Genomic DNA, 17,011 nt, shown 5'->3' on the forward strand with positions numbered 1-17,011 from the left:
AAAATCAATTTGGAAAGTCCATAATCACATGGCAAAATCAAAAAACAAAACGCATCAAAAACGAATGGACAAGAATTGTCATATTCCTGACTTGGTACAGGCATTTTCAAATGTAGAAAATGGTGGATTAAACCTGGTTCTATAGCGCTAACCCTCTCACTTTAATAACAGTCTCATCAAATTCCGTTACATTTACATGATGCGTTGAATAAACAGTCACAATCAATAAAATAGTCAAAATATGGGAACATCAGTCATCATCGTATAACAATTTAACAGGACACAACAACATCTACTATCTACGAACACATGGATTGATTTGAGTGTCTGACGTCAGAAAAATTATATACGTCACATAAATTTGTCGTTCAATGTGCATACAATAGTTATCCAAAGTACCTTGATTATAAACAATTTTAAATTTTACATAGGCAATGAGCGCAGACAGGGTTAAAATAAAATAAAAATAAGTTGACTAATTCTATACACAAGCTTTTCATGCTTTTAGCATGGTGAGTTGCATAACAAAACAAAGAGGTTCTGAAAAGTTTTATTTAAAAAACAGACTAAAGTTAATATACAGTTATTCATTAATGTGCAAAATGCACATCTAGGAAGCAAACAATTAAGGGATATAAAAAAAGGTGTCTATAGCTAATAAATTCTGTCATAACTCATGTTCACTAACATAGCATATGACGGTAAACATATAAAACAATATTCATTTTCATATCCTTTGCATATAAAGTACTAGCTGTTTTACAAGTTTGTACTACATGTATATCTAATATTTTTTAAAACAGAAAATGTAAAATGCAGAATCCTATCATATATAGAACAATTTTTACAATCACGTGACATGAAATCTAATTGTGTTTGTTGTTAGTACAGGTCATCTTTATATTCAACTATACGAAGTCACATGGTACAAATAAACAAACTTTAAAAGCACATGTATGTTGTTTTTGTTTTGGTTGGAAGGCCATTACACTACTTATACTTACTCCATCAGGTAATCACCACTTCAAAAAATAAAATTAACATAGAGACCTAATGGGAAACTTTTTTATTTATTGACCAAAAATTATGAAATTAATAGTCAGAGTTCGTATATATCATATATTAACAAACATCAAGAAAAAAGTTTTAAATTTTTAAAAATGAATTTTTAAGAATTTTTTTCTGCAAATATATAGAAGTCAAATGGACAATAGTTGGTGTAATGAGTTTGTGTAATATTTATTTTAGGAAAGGGGTAAATGATAATTCTAATTCAAATAAATTCAGGCAATATTAGTTAACCGTTGTTCAAATCTACGAAATCTCACAAACAACTACCAAAGGAGCTAGACTGGGGTGTCTACAGGGTACATTAAACTATGAATTACCAGTCGACAAAGAGTATGATATACTTTAAGTAAACAATATAAATAGGGATAGCTTACATATAAAGTGACTATGCAATCCCTAGTGAAAGATGATATAAGTAAAAGTAAGCCAAACCAATCTTAAAGGTTGTCAAATTCAAATTCACTGATATGATTAATAACATATAAAATAAACAACTTACGATGCAAGTGCTCGCTAACATGTATCCGCATTTTGTGGGTATTTTAGTCTAGACGCCATCTAATTAAACATCGAGGTTCTACTACGAAAACTGCCGTCGGTCACATAGCCTGATATAAACATAAATATAGATATGCATGGATAGCGACTTGTTAACTTGGCCAAAATTGAGGATCGACTACTTATAGGTTATTGTCCTTTTTTGATGATTTTCCTCACTTTTTGGGAAAATATAGAAGATAAAAAAAAATTATAAACAGTAATGTCTCATTAGCAATCTTATCATATTTTCCTGTTTTAATATAAAGCAAAAAATTACTTTAAATTGAGAGGTTTGTTTTAGGTTATATCATGTTCAATGATGTGACCCAACTTACTGCCAAAGCAATGGATTTGAATGATGAACAACATGAATATAAAATTGTTAAAACCAAAGCGAAAGTCAGATGCCGTAAAACTCACAGTTTGCATCATCTTATGCGTATCAAGAAGTCAGAAAATCACATTGTTGAAAGTAAGAATTCTCAAGAAGCATATACAGAAACATCTTCAGACTGTACTGCTACTGATTCAGGTATCCATGTTAATGCATATGAAACATCTAGCAGAAATTCTTCAGTCACTGCATTTTACAACTGTAACGTGACCATCGAATCCACTGTAGAAAACATACCTGGGAATCACTGTAATTTTACATTATCAAAAGCAGAATCCTTTAAAAATGAAGAAAGTGGAAATTGTAATTTAGTGTTGTGTGCCAAAATTCCGGAGGAAGAACATATACTGTCTGTCGAAAGTGATTACGGACTAATGCTGAAATACGAGTTTATACGTTTAATCACATTCAAAGTAGTAAAAACTCCGGTTAGTGCTTTAAAACTTGCAAAAAATGGGTTTTTCTATACGCTAAATGTGACGAGGTGCTTTAGTTGCGGTGTGACCTACGAAGGATGGGAACTCTGTGATAATGTTTCTGATGTTCACAGTATGATATCACCTGGATGCAAGTAAGTAGAAATAGAAAACAATATTTTAATGTCATTGTGTAATACACCTCCTATTTCGTTTTCGATCCCTATTATTTCCTTAGTAAATCAAGAACTTTGTTACAAAGGGGAGGGGTCAATGTGTATTCTATGCTCGGGTCACATGTATTTATAGATGTGTTTTGGCTCTCAATCCTTTAATGTGTTAGTTTTCTAATTTGTTTTTGTTTCAAGTAATTCTCATAGAAACACGTTCCGGGCGCATTAAATAATCTGGCATCATACCCTTACTAGAAAATAAAGTTTAAAAAGCGTAAATACATGAACATTTGAAAAGAACAGCTTAAACATATTACTGACTTTACATATATGTTTTTGAATTTTATTTATAGAATGGTATTAGGCACAGAAATTATTAATAAAAGCGTAAATGTCAAAACTACAAAAGAGATGTTTAGAGAGTTGGAAATAAGTTCAGGATTAAGTAAGTATACTCAATTAAGTACACCAAAATGACAAACGATAGAAAGATTGTTCTATCAACTGATCATTTATGACTAACTAAATTTCCTTAATTATAATACTTGTTTAAAAGATTGCTTTGCAATTTTATTAAGATCGTAGCGTAAGGAAACAATACAAATCGTCCATTTGCGTATACCCAATATCTTACTAAGGAAAATATTTTATGATGTCTTATAGATGTATATGACAAACATAATACTATTCTATTCTTGCATATGAGAAATGTACTATTATAACAACAAAGTACTAGTTAATAAAAATCTTTGATAGAAAAGGACTGAATAAGCAAGGAATTAAACTTATATCTGGTTGAAAATCAAGTGACAAGTGATGTAATAGTGTTTGTATATTAGCTTTTTTTGTTGGTGTGTTGTATGTTTTTTTTTATATGCATGTGCGAATTACATTTTACAGCTTACGATTATAATAATTGCAATATTAGTATCACATCAAACGTCTGTTCGTCAAACAAATATTTTTTCAGGAACAAATAGGCATAATGACTTAATTTTTAGCCAGCGGATTTTAACACTATAGCTATCATTTCCAAACATCTTAAAGCTTTGTTGCAATATAAGTACTGTTCACCATGTATTTTTAGAAAACAATGTCATCCATGAAAGTCCAATGGCAAAATACAAAATGACTGCACAGCCGAGAGGTAATTTTTTTAGTATTTACATCTAAAAGCTAGCGCTGTTTATATATTTCCAAGTTAAGATAATAATAATATGCAATAAAGAATAAAGCCATTCTGTATGAGTCATATGAGAAAGTTATGTATATTGAATATTGATGAAATATCCTGTTATTATTGCGTTAGGTGATTGTATATTACATATTGTCAGCGGGTGTTGGTATTTGTGTAGTCCAAACACAATTTTCAGGTTTTAATACATTCTTAAGTCTGAAGATCAGTTTGCTGCAGCTCAACCATTCTCGAGCAATTATTCGATTCAACCTCATTGTACCTCAGATAGCTGTTTCTTGATGACAACTTCAAAATTAAATGCACGACACAAAACAACAGCAATAACTATAGCAATAAAAGGTCAAATATTGTTATTTTGATAGCGTATGCAATGTATTTACTAAATGTTACAAATTACTGGATCCACATTTTCTTTGAAATACAGCATTCCCAAATATATCGATCGTATCTTGCCACTTTATAACTCTTAATTAATAATTTAAAGTTGCCAATGTATCTTGAATTTTTATATACCATTACTTATGAAACAAAAAAGTTGACTTACCTAAAGTTGATTCACAACACTCCTTTTTATATATTTATTGTATTATGTTAGACAATGTTTGGACTAATGTGTTGCCTGTACGTTCGAGCACTTTCTACGTCCTTAAATGTTAAGATGGCAAGTGACTTGTTGGTAATCAGAGGCACATCTTCTTACTTTTGACTTAAAAAAAAATAGAAATGTGTTACCCAAAACGAAAGTCACCCTGTGAACAGTTTTTATTCAACTATAATAGGTATTGCAGTCATTATTAACAATGAGTTGTTTGATGGACAATTAGAAGATCGAGAGGGAACAAACAAAGACTCAGGTATGTTTATATAGTTTTAATTCAATAGATATACGGATAATTGAAACAACTGTAGTATAGGTACAAGCAACTAACCAACACGAAACTTAATTATTACTGATTTGAGGTTAATGAAAAAATGAATCAATTAACATTTACAATAGACATACTTTGAATTTAGAGATCCTCTTTGAAATGCAGACACACACTTTCAAATGTATTACAATACGGTTACTTGTATACAGATAATATATTCATCTGTGAACAAATTCAACACAACGAAATGTCCAAGCATTTTATTAAAGCGCTCTTACTCTGATGTATTTTGCTAATATTCATGTAGCATTAGCTTAGTCTGACACATATTAAATCGTTTATATAATGGAAGGTAGTAGCCAAGAAAATTGATAACTTCAAATTTGAACTGAAGTCAATCCTCTTAAACTTATACCTTTTATGTTATAGATAATGCATATTTTAAGGTTTTTCTTGTCGTAGAATACACCGAGGGGTTTCAGGGTTGATAAAATGAAAGACCGACCGTATATGATTTTTAAGTAAATGATAGATTGCATTTCAATCAATTAGAATAATGACCTTACACAGGTCATTATTTTATGCTTTGGTGTATATTTTATTGAAACAAACATGGTATCGTTCGGGTTAATTCTGAGAAAGAATGACCTATGGTTCTGAAATTGAATAACTCCATATAGGTATATAAGTTATTATAAACATAAAAGATCTATCTTTAAATTTAAAAGTCTACGACTTTTCTGGTAAAAGTGTCTACCCTCATTTAATCGTATCTATTATCATAACTTGAAAGTCATTTTATTAATCAGATAGTGGTTTATTCAAGCTTGCAAGTTTTAGCCGGATCCTGGACGAATTTACTTATTGTTTTCTTCGGGACTCAGTTTGCAGTAGCATCAGTGATGTAAAATAAGCCCATTTAAATACACCAATACTAAGTAAAGTTGATGTAACTGTTATTTTTTTATGAAATTTTTCTAAAAATTCATCAGCGATCTACTTGGGAGAAAATTGATATACAGGGTATATAATCATTATATATTGTAGAAATCTTTTGTATACAGAGTATTTTTTTTTCGATTTGTGTAAATTACTGACGATCCGATACCTTTTAAGCTTACTGGTTGGTTGTATTCTGAAGACACAAACTTGTATTTATAAACCAGACGACATTTAAAAATGTATATGGACATACAAACAGTTCAGTATTGAATTTAGTTTGTCCTATGAGGTATGAGACTAGTGCTTAAAATTCAAAATGACCTTTAAACAGAGTACAATGGAATCAACGGATTGTAAGTGTTTTAATTTTTTTTGAAAAAACTCTATTTGAATGTTCCTTAGGGAATATAATTTGAAAAAAATGTGTCAAGGAAGATGATCTTTCAATAACTATGTCTGTTTCTTAAATGAGGACATGAATGGTAAACTGCAAAGTTGGCTTATATCTAAAAAACGAAACATAAGGATCTGCAAATAAGCCATCACAGTCGTAAACAAAAATTGACCATAGCTGATGATATTTACCCCTTTTTGCATTATTTTGCAGAACCTGCAATCGTTAGAAAGAAAAAGATTGCTCTGCAGATTCTTTTATTTTCGTTGGTTTTTAATTTTCGTGGATTAAGAAAAACAACTTGTTTTCTTTCGTGTATTTTTTAAGTCTACAAATATGTACAAATGACCGCAATCATCTATACATCCCTTGTTTGAATAATTGCCTTCGTAAAAAAGTATTTTTACATTTGATTGTTGTTTTTTTGCAGTAATTATTTTCCATAAAGACATACTATAAGTATTAAGCATATTCAACTGACAAAGTTCTACAAATAAGTTAAAATGGAAGAAAATATCAATTGATCCCTTAAAGGAGTCAAATGCCCTTTGTACATTATATCAAAGCTATAATAAAAAGTTACAAAATATAAACAGGAAAATATAGACAGATAAGATAATCAGGTTCTAATGAGCCTCCTGTTGGTTTTACCAAAAATGTGTCTTTCAGTATGATATTACAACTTCTGCTTATTTTGATATGTCTTTTATTTGTATTGAGTACAGCCCCACTCAGTCACATTTATTAAAAAATAAAGATAAAATTTCAGCGAAAGTTATTCATACCTTTTTATGTTAGTTAATATGTTCTGTTCCATTTTTCTTTAATATTTGAATAGCTATGAACGCTATGTGTGACAGTGGATTTAAGGTTCATCTTAGGAAATGGACAAAAATTGCTGTGCAAAAAAAACCCAGAAAATTTATAAGGCCTGTTGTTTTCGCATTGTATATAGTTTTGTACTATATAATTTGCATTATCGTTTTAGTAATAGTTTAACTTCATCAGAAACACCATTTTCAATAAATTTTAGTAACTGCATTTTTTGTTTCAGAAAGATAAGTCTCTTTTGGATTTTGCTATTCCTTATTTTCTCGTTTGTGCAGAAGGTGTAAAAATAAACTAAGTTGGGATACAATTTTGCGATTCTCCCACTCAGGTGAAAAATAAAAATAAAATTATATATTGTATTGTATTGATTGTCCTTGATTGACATGGACAATAGACAGGGAATATATATCTACAAAACTATTGGCATGATTGGTGAGTTATAGGTAGTAAGCAACTCAGCTAGGTGTTTGTTTATATTTACAACTTCTGCAGGAACCAAAAAAGAAATGCCCATCAAAATAAAATAATAAAAATCTTTTCGAAACGCAAAATGCATTCCACTTTCATATATTTAGTGAATGCCAGGCCTTAGAACTTTTCTAACTGCACAGGTGAGTCGGTACTCAACGTAGTTTATACAAACATTTTTGTCAATTTTGTATGATGGACCTTCAAGATAAATAATTCTGAAGCATTATTTTGAATGATGATCATTGAGTTCAGCATTAAATTTCCATTTTCAATTGTGAATGAGGTCAACAAGTGTCTACACTAGAAAGGATCTGCGCATAACTAATTTCAAACTGAAAATTCTGTGTGTTATATACTCTAAATAAATGCACTCGATTAAAATCCATCGATTCGTTTCAACAAGTTTCAACAAGTTTCCTTTTTTTCATGTCTTTATGCTGAAATGATTTGCTGGCATGAACTATTTGATGTGTTCCTGAATCAATGTGTATTATATAATTCTGTCGTTTTGGTGAAGACATTACTAGGTTGTTATTTTGACCAATAAAAAATGTTTAAACTAACTAGTCTTAAACCTTCGTTTGATATACTGACTTGAAGGAAAAACAACTCTGATTGATGTTCAATATATTATATTCAGTATAATTTTTTTTTTAAGAACAACTAGCCAAACTGTTGACAGATCTGAAATTTAAAGTTGATAGTCATCATAACCTTACTGCTGAGCAGATGATAAATATAGCTCGTGCTTCTGCACAACTAAATCACACAGATTATGACTGTTTTGTTTTTTGTGTACTAACGCATGGAGCGAACGGAGTACTGTATGGAAAAGACGAGATTAGTGTGGAAATTCAACAAATTATTGATTTTTACCAGAGTAGCCGATGTCCGTCTTTGGCCGGAAAGCCAAAAATGTTCTTCATACAAGCTTGTCAAGGAATTAGTTCTCAAGCAGGTATTTGTAAAGCGACTACAAACACAAACGATAGCAAACGATACTTACCAATACTGGAACAATGAATTAGCGAATAGTTGTTTACCGCAAAAACAGCAACAGCACAATTTAAATCTTTTTCATGAAACGTATATCATGGTAATGTAATATGACTGTTGTTTCCATTCGTTTTTATCGGTTTCAGTTTTTGATTTTGCCATTTGATAAGGAATTTTCCAATTTGAATTTTACTTTGAATTCGGCATTTTTGTTATTGTACTTTTTAAACCAAAAATATAGATTGATTATTTGTAAAAATGCTGTCTTGATCAATTAATATACCGTGTAATGTTTCAAAGAAATAGTTTACCACAAATATATACAACCGATATCATTTGTTTTCTTTTCGAAATTCTAAGATATGTATTTTTCAATCATTTTAATAAGGAAAATGAAATAAAAATATGTACTTTTAAATGACCGAAGCAAAGAAAGAGAAGTAAAGCACAAAACGATTTTTTATCAACAATTACTTTATAATTTTCATATAAACCTAAAACTCAGGTTAAGAAAAAAGTTTAAATCTAGCAAGTTTTGGCTCTTCAGTAGTGTACATCCTTCAACAGATGTATCAGATTCATGTGGATTGGTACATATATGTAATAAGTTCTCATTGTTGGTGTTTTTATTTCAGGACAAACATTACCGACAGATACTATCAATATAGATCAAGACACTAGCCGGAAAGAGACCATTCCAAATGAAGCTGATATACTTGTCAACTTTTCAACCGTTACTGGTTGTGTTTCATTTCGTTGTCCTCAAAATGGAACCTGGTTTATTAATAGTTTGGTTGAGAATCTCAGGAAATATTCCAAATAGTAAGTATTAACTTAAATGTACATAGTTTAAACATTCAGAAAACGGTAGATTAACGACGTCCGAATGTCAAATAGTAATTAAAGCTACCAAGATTATAATGTTATACGCCAGACGTGCGTATCGTCTACATAAGACTCATCACTTACGCTCAGATCAAAATAATCTTAGAGCCAAACAAGTACACAGTTGAAGAGCATTGAAGACCAAAAAATATCCGAAAAGGTGTGCCAAATTTGGCTTATGTAATCTTTGCCTGAGATAAGAAAATCCTTAGCTTTCGAAAAATTCAGAGTTTTGTGAACAGGAATTTTTTAAAATGACCATATAACTAATATTCAGATCAACACTGAAGTGCTGACTACTGTGCTGGTGATACTCTTTGGAACGAAACGTCAACCAGCAGTACCATCGACCCATTGCAATACCAAATGTAGAAACGTGTGTATTGGTACTTACTATATATATCACAAAGTATAGTTGAAAGTATCATTGCTATTAACGTGATAACACCTTTTGGGAATAGAGATCTATTACAAAGGACTACTGATATTTGAAAAAAGGTATCATTTTAGATTTTAAAGTAAATACATCAGTATTATGATGGCCATTTGTAACATTTATTCACATTATCAAATTAATTAATACTTAGATGATTAAATGTATAGATTAAGAAACAAGTTTGAATCATAGGTTCCAACACCCTCAACTAATGCTGACCTGAGTCGATTTTAGATATTTTCAAATGTTCGGGTTTTAGGGTTTCTGATGAACGGAAATCCAGAAACGTGTTTCAGACGCACTAAATCTAGAAACAGTTTCTTTTATTCAATGCTATTTAATATGCTAATGGATACATTGTATAAAGGGTTTATAATTTTTGAATTACATGCACATTAACTGATATCTTATATTTTTTCTTCAGCCGTGATGTTATAACCATAATAACCAAAGTAAACGAAGATGTTGGGAGGAAATCATTACAAGAAGGCAGCAAAACTCACAAACAGATTCCCATATTCAAGTCCACATTATGTAAACATGTATTTCTGAATAGTTGATAATAAGAACTAAAAGTAGTTCGATTAAATTACCTCATTATTTTATCAATATTTATCAGAATGTATTAGAATTGCACAACAACAAATATGATAAAGTTCATTGATATGAATTCATATATATATCAAACTTTTTATAATAAGTCACAAATTGTTAGAGATCCTGTAGGTCCTAGTCGTTATGTGATTTTTTAATACTAACATTGTGTCACGCACTGGTCCATCAAATCATTAACCAAGTTTCTTAAAACTGATTGAAACCGTTTGTTTTCAAATATTTATAGTATTGTTTTTAATCGGTTAATTGCAACAAAAACCAGTAAAACAACAACAAACAGACAGAGGGTTTAATAGCACATTTATTTTTATTAAATCCTAGCATTCATTACAAAGTACATTGTATTTTTGTTATTGATATTCGTTCATTTTTTTAGTTATTAGCAGATTTTACAATATGCTTTCTTTGCACATATTGTACTTGGTTTGTTGCTGCTGAATTATCAGAATGTTTTCCATTATGTAAATCGGTAATTTATTGATAAATAAATGAACACAAACTATAAGGATGACAATGGTCAACAATTACTAATAATTGTATAGTTTACCGATGTTATGTGTTTTCACACCAAAGACGATAGTATAAGTATTATATTTTTATAATGGTTTTATTATGGTCCGGGCGTCACTGATGAGTCTTTTGTAGACGAAAAAAGCCTGTGAGGAAATACAAAATTTCAATCCTGCTATCTATGATGTGTTCATTACACAAGGAAGTTTGTAAACATTTTGTGTGTTGACCAAAGTGAACAAAATGTAAATCAAAGTCAACATTTAGTTTTAATTCACCTTACATTTTGTTTTATAATTTGGCAGCAAATATTGTCGCTAAGATATTGCCAAAAATTATCTGAATTAAAAATATTTTTTTTTTAAGGAAATCCACCTTTATATAATGTGTAACCCAGAATGTGTTCGTTAAATTCATTTTATGTGCCATGGTCTTTCAATTAATTTATTTATTCTTAGCGCAAAAAAGTTTTATGATATTTTTTAATTTGTCAATACTAACTAATCTGCTGTAGATCATCATTATATGCATTGTCTATAATAAAGGATTTAATTCTTATTCTGTTGTTGTTTTTTATTAGTAAATAAACATTTTCCTTTATAAAAAAAAATCAAATTTGAACAATTCTTTAAATCACAAAAAAAAGAATACATATGGTCAGGGATACCTAATATGAGCATAGGCTGATTTCCATACAACCTGAACTGAAACAAATTATATGTAATAAGGAACACAGACTCAGCTCCGTGATTCATACATATATATAAATTACAAGCACGTATCAATTTCTTTAAAAATACAAATATAAATTTTCTAGCAAGTTTTCGGCATTCCTATTGCCTTAGAACTTATTGTGTATTGTGTATTGTGTGTATTGCCTTATTGACTTTTTTTAAAAATATGAGTCGAAATTCCTTTAGACACTTGTAAGAGAGAAGATGACAAAATAAGCTTACTCATTTAATTACACATGCAGGCACATTAATAAATATCTCTCCATGAACCATCCAAGCCTTTTTGACTGGGTCCCATTAATATTTCCTCCTGAACAAAAATTCAAGAAACCACAAACGAAACTTCTTTCGTCTAATGTTTATTCATGTATCTCAAATTGGACTCCTGTGATCATGTCAGTACCAGAGTTTATGGGAGAATTTTAATTATTACATTATAAATGTTCCTCAATACAGCAGGTTATACGATAAATTCACTTATGCTAGGTCGAACATTCAATACATGGACATATTTAGTTTTTTTCTGTGCTAGACATATTGAACAATTCAATATGAGTTATTTCACATCTTGAAAATTTAAACTCTGAGCAGTATTGAATTGGAAACTTGTCATTAACTATTTGAAGGTGCTCCTATTCAATTGGTATTCCTCATGATTGGTAGCATCATGTTCTTTGCATGTAGTTTTCAGAATCGCACTAACCATTACAACCAATATTTCAATCTTCATTTTCAATGAAATTTCCTTTATACTTTCAAAGTGTGCTAAATTTAAATCCACTTTTTCTATAAATAGGTACCTTTTAGCGGATAAAACCAATGAACTTCTGTTGCTCTAACTCGTGTTTATTTGATCAATGATTTAGGCTTACTGAGCAACATGGGAAACCAAGTTTTAAAAAGCTTGTTTGTTTCGAAACAAGAAAGAATGGTGTCATTATTTTTTAATAGAACCAGAGATAACAGATACTACAGATACAGATAAGTCTGCTTCATATCTTGACTTACATCTAGATATTGACAATGAGAGTCGGTTAAAAACAAAACTTTACGACAAAAAAGATGATTTCAGCTTCCCAATTGTGAACTGTCCATTTCTATGTAGCAACATTCCATCAGCACCTGAATACGGAGTACATATCTCCCAATTGATACGATATTTCCTTGCTTGCATTTCTTATCATGATTTCCTTGATTGAGGATTGCTGCTCACAAGGATGCTATTAAACCAAGAGTTCCAAAAGGTATTTTTTTCAGACGCCATCACGAGTTCTTTGACCGTTATGGGGAAAATGTTTCACAGATGATATAGGATATATTTCTTATGTCTTAACTGCATACCATTCCTTTATTACGAATGTGACCTACTGAATTAGACTATTTACCTGATTTGTAAAAGCATAAGCAACACGACGGGTGCTACATGTGGATCATAATCTGTTTACCCTCCGGAGCACCTGAGATCACGGTGCGTTGTCAGTTTATTATCAATCTAAGAGTTTCATTGTCTCTCTGGTATCTATCGTCCCCCTTGGTTAAGCATCCCCTATTTAAACATAACAGGACACAAACCACAATTTAAGTCAACGTACGGTCGTTTTTATGTACAAGAACTCTTTTTAGAGATCACTTGATGTTTTCGGTTATATCATATATTTTTCAAAACATGTATTGCTGAAAATCCGGTTTGATATTAGTTTTCTATTCTGGTTTTCAAGATATTTGAAATAACTTGAATTGTATCGTTGTGTTTAATTTTATCCAAAATTTCATATTGGGTAGTCACGAACAAAAAATACATTTATAAAAATACCTATGTCCAAGGAAAATTTAGTTCGTAAAGTCACTTATCAAATGGCAAGATCAAAAGCTTATACACATCAAATGAATTGAAAAACAACTGTCGTTAAATCTTGACTTGGTACATTTATTTTTAACACAGTTGTTTTGGATATTGGTATTTTTTTGTCTTTTATGTTTTCTTGTCTTTTGCTTTCACGTTTTTCAGAGTTTAATTGCGCTTCATCTTGATCCTATATTGTGCATGTCCACGATAAGGAACCTCATCAGTGGTGGTCGTTTGTTATTTTCATTGTTAATAATTTATTGGTGATGGAAAATCCATGATAGCTAATGTTAGATTTATTGACAATTGTTTTATTTTCGGGTGATTAAGAGCATGTTGCAAAGCAAACAAAATCCAATTATAATAATTTTAGGAAAATGCTAAATTTGTTGAACAGACGAAACTGTTAAATCAATGTTATTTAAAAAATGATTTGTTTCCAATAAATAAATCCCCAATGCGTTCCAAATAATGAAATTGAAATCAACTTTTCGTAAATTTTACGGACGTCATAACGAGTTGGTTGACCGTTATGGATTGTCCATTTCACAGATGATAGCGGATATGTTCCTTATTCCGTAACTATAACCCCCTTCCCTTTCATGAATGTGTCCTACCGAATTATAATATTTAGCGGATTTGTTATAACATGAGCAACACGACGGGTGTATTACATTAATGTACCCCACCGAATAAGACTTATCACCGAGTTTGTACTAACAGGAGCAACACGGTGGGTGCTAACGTGGAGCAGGCCATCGTTTCACAAAGAATCGTACGACAATCTTAGATCGTACGTCGGTCGGACGTCCAATCGTAAGTTTTTGACCGTTTCATAAACAATCGTATCGTGTGAATGCACCTTAAGTCGAATTTTATCGCAAGTTTAATCGTAAACTTACGATTGCTTACAGGCAGTCGTAAGTCAAATCGTAGTGATTAAACCTGTCGACAATTTGTTAAAATCAACAACATTACATTTTATTAAAGAAAAATAAGTTTCATTGGATGGTAAGAATAGACATATTTATGTTATTTTGTCCCAATCATAAGTAATTGAAACTTTAAATTCCTGAAATAATCGTATTTCTCAGTACATTTCACTTATTAATAATTTTCCTTCAACTAAAAGCAGCATCTTACTTCCTAGAGTCTAAATATTTGACCTTAAAAACAAGTGATTGACTAGCACAGCACTGTTATATAGCGAGGGGGTCCGTACGTCGATCGTGCCACGGTGCATGAACCCATAGATGTAATACCATCTATGATGCACCTAACTGTGTACTACATACTCAGCATTTTTTTTTTTATAAAAGTTTATTTAATAGTTCTACAGCATTTATCACTCATGTTTCACACGGACTTTATCATGAAGATAACAATAAATACATATATGGGCGTTTTTCAATAAAAGCGTTCCTTTCAGACCTAAAAAAATCGAAAATCAACTTGTCTAAAATTTAATTTCAAGAGTTATTTTGAATACCTCTATGATAGACCTGTTTGTAAACAAAAAGTGCAATCTTAAATACCCTTTAAAATGATATTATTTTCATAATTTGTTTACTGTTTCGTAGGGGACTTTTGATCACCTTTGTCTCCTACGAAACTTCTTCTAAACACACAAAATTTTGCAATTTCAAATGTTTCCAATAGACATTCCAGTTTGTTTACTTTATATACTAGAACATTTTGATGCGTTTCGTGGGTGACAAAACAGTTTCGTAGTGGACCAAAAGTTTCGTAGTTGACATCAACCCTATTATATGTTAATAAAACCATAATAAAAATTACATGAAACTAACCCTTGTTACTTGTTTTGCACGAATATTATTGAAAACAGATTAAAAAAAGACTGCATGGTAGTGGAAGTGTCCACTACGCAACGTTTTTCTCCCATACTTGTTTCGTAGGGGACCGTTTCGTAAGGGACGTATTCGCATGTTTTATTTTTTTTCCCCACAATGCCTATATTGCAATAGTTACAAGACTGATTGTATTCATCAAATCATTTTTCAAGCTGTACACTGATATTTTTTTCATAATTTTAAACCGGATACTGAAGGAGATTTGACCCGTTTCGTAGTTGACATTTACAAAAATACGGTATCACTCAGGTTCATTTAATGTGCTCAATTTTTCTTATCAACAATTTAATTGCCGTTATCAAAGCATCACTTCTTTTGTAATACCCTAATGTTTATATTTCCTGCAAACAAAAATTACACTGATTTTATAAAACTGTTTATAAGCAAATTATAATGACTTCGTTTCGTAGTGGACATTATGTTAGGGACACACCTTCTGAAACTAAAATCTCATGTTAAAAGCTGTTTATTAAAATATATTGGCTCTAAACATACTTTTGAATAATTAAAGAACTTAAATTAAATAAAAATAATATTTATTTCTACACTTTTTAACGATATTTTTGAGTGTGAATGTTGAACAGGCGGTCTAAGGACATGCCGTTTTTGTTGTTTTGGACCATTCAGGAATCAATATCTTATCAATCTCTCTAAAAAATAAACTGTTTCTTTGCTGAAAAATGTTAAATCTAATTCAATGTACTGACTGCACAAAAAATTACTTGCAAAGATCAAACACATTTTTTTTAAAGTGGCTAGGACAAGAAAGTACGTTTTTTATTGAAAAACGCCCATATGTCAAGTTTTTAAATTACAATCCTAATTAAGACCCCCTTCCTTCTTTCCCATCTAATGCATGTCCTACGGTTATACACCACAGCGGAGGACGATGTTCATCATTAATATACATTCTTTGTATATACAATACGATTATTTTAAAACAAAGAACAGTTCAAAAATTGAGAAAACAATAATTTATATAAGTACATGAGTGTAATGGTATGAATCCATAGTTTCAATGTAATTAACTAATATAATTAAACCAATTGCCATGCGCTCTAGCAGGTTCGCGTTTTTGTTAGGTATAAAATTTATGCTTCAAACCCGTACTCAATACCTGCTCGGATCTTTCTAATAATTCTAGGTTCATTGAAAACTTTGATAATAATTCACTTTGCCCTTGTGGGATTGTTTATCATATGCTTATTAATATACTTATCAAATTCCATTTTCAAATTAAGAATATTGTAGGCATAAAAATCCTAAATTTTCCAATCCCAAGTACGATTTATTAATTTTCATTTGTTTTCAGGGGACGAGATTCTTAATTTCAAACAGTCAAGTGGATGGAAGGAAACATTAGAAATACTTTTTTTATTTCTTTATTTCAAGTTCCAACCTTGATGAGACAAAATAAAATCAACTCTCTTTCAAATACAAAAGAAAATACAAAAATATTATTATCATATGGTCTCATTGACATTTATGTTACCTTCACTCCATTTCAGCTTCAGATTAATATACTCTTCTCGAAGTCAAGATCTGGTTGACAGTTAGAATTTGGAAACAGAAGAAATGAACCAGAGCGAAAATATTTTCTCTGTGTCAAAATATTACAATTTTTTATTATATAGGCAGCGCACAGTAGGTTGTCTATCGATTATGCATCACCACGTCAAAAATAGTGTGTTATTGTATACAGAATTGCTAAATATTTTGAAAACATTACCCCCTTTTCCCCACCTTTGAAGTATTAAAAAGAAGTTTGATATTCCTCCCTTAAACTCTCAAAATTTTACATGGCTCAGTTTCTTCCAAT

At 30.7% G+C, this 17,011-nt stretch overlaps 1 protein-coding gene across 1 annotated transcript; it reads left to right on the top strand.

Moving 5' to 3' along the window:
- The first annotated feature begins 1,920 nt into the window (after positions 1-1,920).
- Positions 1,921-10,625, top strand: LOC134687977 (cell death protein 3-like). The gene is made up of 7 exons (XM_063548443.1): positions 1,921-2,576; positions 2,948-3,039; positions 3,682-3,741; positions 4,572-4,646; positions 7,958-8,257; positions 8,931-9,117; positions 10,041-10,625. The coding sequence occupies exons 1-7, from the start codon at positions 1,921-1,923 to the stop codon at positions 10,174-10,176; spliced, it is 1,506 nt and encodes a 501-aa protein (XP_063404513.1). The 3' UTR covers positions 10,177-10,625.
- Positions 10,626-17,011: the final 6,386 nt, after the last annotated feature.

Source organism: Mytilus trossulus, chromosome 10 (assembly GCF_036588685.1).
Source record: "Mytilus trossulus isolate FHL-02 chromosome 10, PNRI_Mtr1.1.1.hap1, whole genome shotgun sequence".
NCBI classification, from domain to species: Eukaryota; Metazoa; Mollusca; class Bivalvia; order Mytilida; family Mytilidae; genus Mytilus; species Mytilus trossulus.

Excerpts from the sequence above, each read along its gene's own strand:
- LOC134687977 (XM_063548443.1), top strand. The coding sequence starts at position 1,921 with ATGTTCAATGATGTGACCCAACTTACTGCCAAAGCAATGGATTTGAAT. Across the intron at positions 2,577-2,947 it reads ATGATATCACCTGGATGCAA|AATGGTATTAGGCACAGAAA; the intron begins GTAAGTAGAAAT and ends TTTTATTTATAG. Across the intron at positions 3,742-4,571 it reads AATGACTGCACAGCCGAGAG|GTATTGCAGTCATTATTAAC; the intron begins GTAATTTTTTTA and ends CAACTATAATAG.